Source organism: Triticum aestivum, chromosome 3B, assembly GCF_018294505.1.
Source record: "Triticum aestivum cultivar Chinese Spring chromosome 3B, IWGSC CS RefSeq v2.1, whole genome shotgun sequence".
Classification (NCBI taxonomy): domain Eukaryota; kingdom Viridiplantae; phylum Streptophyta; class Magnoliopsida; order Poales; family Poaceae; genus Triticum; species Triticum aestivum.
In genome coordinates this window covers 587,812,119-587,816,014 of record NC_057801.1, presented here as the reverse complement: position 1 = coordinate 587,816,014, position 3,896 = coordinate 587,812,119, and the positions used below count along the sequence as shown (strand labels likewise).

General features: G+C 48.0%; 1 protein-coding gene across 1 annotated transcript; it reads left to right on the top strand.

Annotated features, from left to right (window-relative positions):
* Window positions 1–286: 286 nt before the first annotated feature.
* LOC123071088 (protein GAMETE CELL DEFECTIVE 1, mitochondrial) lies at window positions 287–2,996 on the top strand. The gene is made up of 3 exons (XM_044494568.1): window positions 287–921; window positions 1,796–1,985; window positions 2,332–2,996. Exons 1-3 carry the CDS (start codon window positions 323–325, stop codon window positions 2,557–2,559), a joined length of 1,017 nt encoding a protein of 338 aa, XP_044350503.1. The 5' UTR covers window positions 287–322; the 3' UTR covers window positions 2,560–2,996.
* The last annotated feature ends 900 nt before the right edge of the window (window positions 2,997–3,896 follow it).

Below are 3,896 nucleotides of genomic sequence, written 5' to 3'. Positions count from 1 at the left end.
AAAACATAAATAATATTTTCGAGATATAAACAAAGGTAAAGAAGAAGAAGCAAAAACCGAAAACGAAATGCCAAAAAAGGAAGTAAAACACGAGCGCTGCTCCCGCGCACTGGGCCCGTCCATTTGTTGCAGCCGCGCACTGGATGGATATAGCGCTGCCCGCTTGACGCATTCCGAGCCAAAAATAAAAAAGACCACTGGGTTAATTTAGACGGGCCTGGAAACTGAGCCCAGGCCTGCCCCTGCGGCACCCACCCCATCTCCTCCATCGAAACCAAGTAAAGTGAGTGCGACAGCCCAATCACAAGAGCGCAGCCGAAAAATGTTCGCCCTCCGCAAAACCCTGCTCCACGGCCGCCTCCCCGCGCCGCCGGCCACCGCCGCATCCAGGATCTCCTCCTTCCTCCGCTCCCTCTCCACGTCTCCGGGGGGCGAGGGAGGCGGGGACGAATGGGGCTCCTCCTGGTCCACCGGCATCACCAAGGACCACTTCGACGGGTCCGCCTCCGCCGTCGGGCGCCCCTCCCCGTCCGCCCCCGTCTCCAAGGAGCTGGCGGCCGTCCGCACCATGGACGAGGAGGATGAGATCCTGCGCTCCGTGGATCGCGACAACAAGGAAGGGAGGGCGTACGTCAACTCGTGGGACAAGCGTTTTCAGGAGACGTGCGAGCTGCTGAAGCAGGTGCGGGAGCCGGGATCCCGCGGCGCCTACCTCAAGGACTCGGAGAAGCAGGAGATGTACCGGCTGCACAAGGAGGACCCCGCAACGTACACCGTGGAGCGGCTCGCCAAGGACTTCCGCGTCATGCGGCAGCGCGTGCACGCCATCCTCTGGCTCAAGGAGATGGAGGAGGAGGAGGAGAGGAAGCAGGGCAAGCCGCTCGACGACTCCGTCGAGATCCTGCTAGACAGCTGCCCAGAGTACGTGAAGAGATCCTTTATTTCCTTCAGTTCTGTGTTGAAATAATTAGGTCATGAGTCGGAGTAAAAAGATCTAGGGTTCTACTGTAGTTCGTAAGTCATGACCCCTGTTTTATTTAAGAGAACATTATAAGGAAATCAATTACAATAAGAAAATGTCTTTTGCTAATTCGTAAGAGGTCTAGTTAATCCATGAATACTAAACTGGGTCTCTTGAATTGTTGATTCATGTAGTTTTTTCCTGAATAGAAATTTCCAATGCTCTGGATCATGACAATTGGTAGTAGCACGGCAATCCTAGGTTAGAACCATGCGATTGAGACTGAACTGGGTGTATGGTTTTTAAATGAACGTGCAGAAGGCTCTTCAACTCGAATGTTGTGACTATATATTCTTCATGAAATGATATGAGTCGAGGAATTCTTGTTGAGGGGATAAGAAAGCGTTGAGCTAGGTGTTTGTGTTGCAAATGTACTAATAGAGTTGTTCCAGGATGAAGTTGGTTTAATGTTATTTTGCAAGAAAAACAGGCAATTGTCATCAAATCCTTGAGAGATTCATCTCAGCTGGATTTTTTTTCTGAAAATTTAGGTTTGTGTTACTGATTAGCTCAACATTACACGCATAAAGTCGATGGTGGAAATTGGTAAATAGTGGGAATTTGGTTTTAACTTCTTGGTAAAGCTTACCATTTCAGTTTGCATGTTATGTACTAAATTGCACTTATACTCCATAAGTCCATATACACGGAGGTCACTGTTTGCAAATTGATGTGTTTCTCTCGTGAGTAGTGAGAATAAAACGATGAGATTGGAAGGTTATGGTTGGAATTGCACTTACTACTCCATATCTGATTCTTCCTTTGGTTTTCTAGGTTTTTCAATTCCCATGACAGGGAATTTCATGTGGCATCTCTTCCATATAAACCTGACTTCAAAGTTATGCCTGAGGGCTGGGATGGCACGACAAGAGATCCTGATGAGGTCCTGTATGAGATTTCAATGAAGGAAGATGCGATGTTATATGAGGAATTTGTTCAACGCTTGGAGTTCAACAAGAAAAAGGTAGGCATCTAATTTTCTTCGCTCCCTTTTATGATATTTGCTGAAAGAGAATGGCTGTTACTGCTAGTTTTAATTTGTAATTTAGTACAAACTCCTGCAGCAGACCTATATATAGATAACAAAAAAAGTATGGTTGTGATCTAGTACAAATTCCTGCAGTCTGCTTGTAGTGACTTGTAAGACCCCATGATAATGTCTTGCTAAGTTTGATTGTTGTGGAGAGTACTGGAGTTTGTGCATAGGAAACCTCCGTTCCTGTCAAGTTCTATGGACATAGGAAATGGAAACAGTCTTTCTGTAGTAAGTTTTCCACTGGTCATCTGCCTCATGCTTCATTGTTTTGCAGGTGGCAGGAGAGGTGAAGTGCCACAAGTACAGCAGACGACGACCAGACGATGGATGGGCCTACATGGTCGAGAAGCTTGGGCCACAGGGAAGGCGTGGTTCAGGAGGGGGCTGGAAGTTCATCAGTTTGCCTGATGGATCAAGCCGTCCTCTGAATGACACGGAGAAGATGTACGTGAAGAGGGAGACTCCGAAACGGCGGAGGAGGATCATTGCTCCTTACAAGTAAACAGGAAAGGCCCCTCTGCTCGTTATAATGCATGAGTTCTACGAACAATCGTTCTTTTGTCGTTCTCCAGGGAAGCAGAAGCGTGAGAGGTTGTAACCGCCAGCATCGGTCATGTTTTGTTGCAGCGCCACCAGAACTCATCTTGTTTTGCTGCAGCGGATGTGGTTTAATGTATTCTTGGCATCTGTAACAAGTTCCATTCCCCACTTTAGGCAGATGAATAATATGTCTTTGAACCGTTGGCGTGTCTCCGTCTCCACAGCATTTCCGGGCAAGTCACTGGGTAGGCAGTACCAGGCAAACACACTTTGCACTCAACATTTCATATAGCCTTCCATTTTTTTTGCTTACAATGAGTACTTGGACATGAAATTTCCTACTACTAGTTGGACTGGAGGCCCAATAGATTATTTCTGATGTTGAGATGTATGATTTCCTTTCCTGCTGTGCATATCTCCTGTTGTGCCCAATCATTTGCTTGCCACTGGTGCTTCGACTTTCAAGCTCGAAAGGATAGAGACAAATGTGATTCAATAAGCTTATTTCGCAGTCATCTATGACTAACTGCGAATCTTCTTGCGAAAGAGTAGGATTTTATGCATCTCAACTGCTCACCTGTCCGCATGTTTAACCGTGCGAACGAGGCAGCAGTGGAAGATGACCCACTGACTTGCTTGATGATGTAATAATGCGCTTTAATGTGCATCGTTCATAGTCGAAAATTCTTTGCGTCGATCCACCGTGCGGACTGTCGATCGGCTGATGTCCTTTGGCCCTGGCCACCGATCCAATCCACCAACCACCTACTACAACAAAACTAACCCAGCAGAGAGTGATCATGAAACGACACTTCTTTTCTTGGACTTAATCATGACACGCCACCCGGTCCTCGGTACGTCGGGTCCAATGACCCAGACGCGTAAAGGCTGAAGTAACCACTACCATGTTTAGCGCCCGTCTCCTATCAGTTGCTTACGAATTTACGATGATGGTGAAACGGCGGTGAGATAGGTCCATCAGCAAAAGTATGATTTCTGCTTGCGGTTTGATTGACAGTTGGTCAAAAAAAAAAAGAATTTCGAGCCGCCCAGGAGCAACGGCCAGGCCGAGCGCGCCAACGCCGAAGTCTTGAGAGGCCTCAAGGCAAGGACCTTCAAGAAGAAGCTCGAGGCCTGCGGTAGGGGCTGGCTCGATGAGCTCCAGTCCGTGTTGTGGTCCATCCGCATCACCGCGACCAAGCCAACGGGAGAGACGCCATTCTTCCTCGTCTACAGAGCTGAAGCGGTTCTCCCACACGAGGTCAAGCATCGCTCCATGCGGGTCCTGGCGTTCGACGA

Excerpts from the sequence above, each read along its gene's own strand:
- LOC123071088 (XM_044494568.1), top strand. The coding sequence starts at position 323 with ATGTTCGCCCTCCGCAAAACCCTGCTCCACGGCCGCCTCCCCGCGCCG. Across the intron at positions 922-1,795 it reads CTGCTAGACAGCTGCCCAGA|GTTTTTCAATTCCCATGACA; the intron begins GTACGTGAAGAG and ends TTGGTTTTCTAG. Across the intron at positions 1,986-2,331 it reads TGGAGTTCAACAAGAAAAAG|GTGGCAGGAGAGGTGAAGTG; the intron begins GTAGGCATCTAA and ends ATTGTTTTGCAG.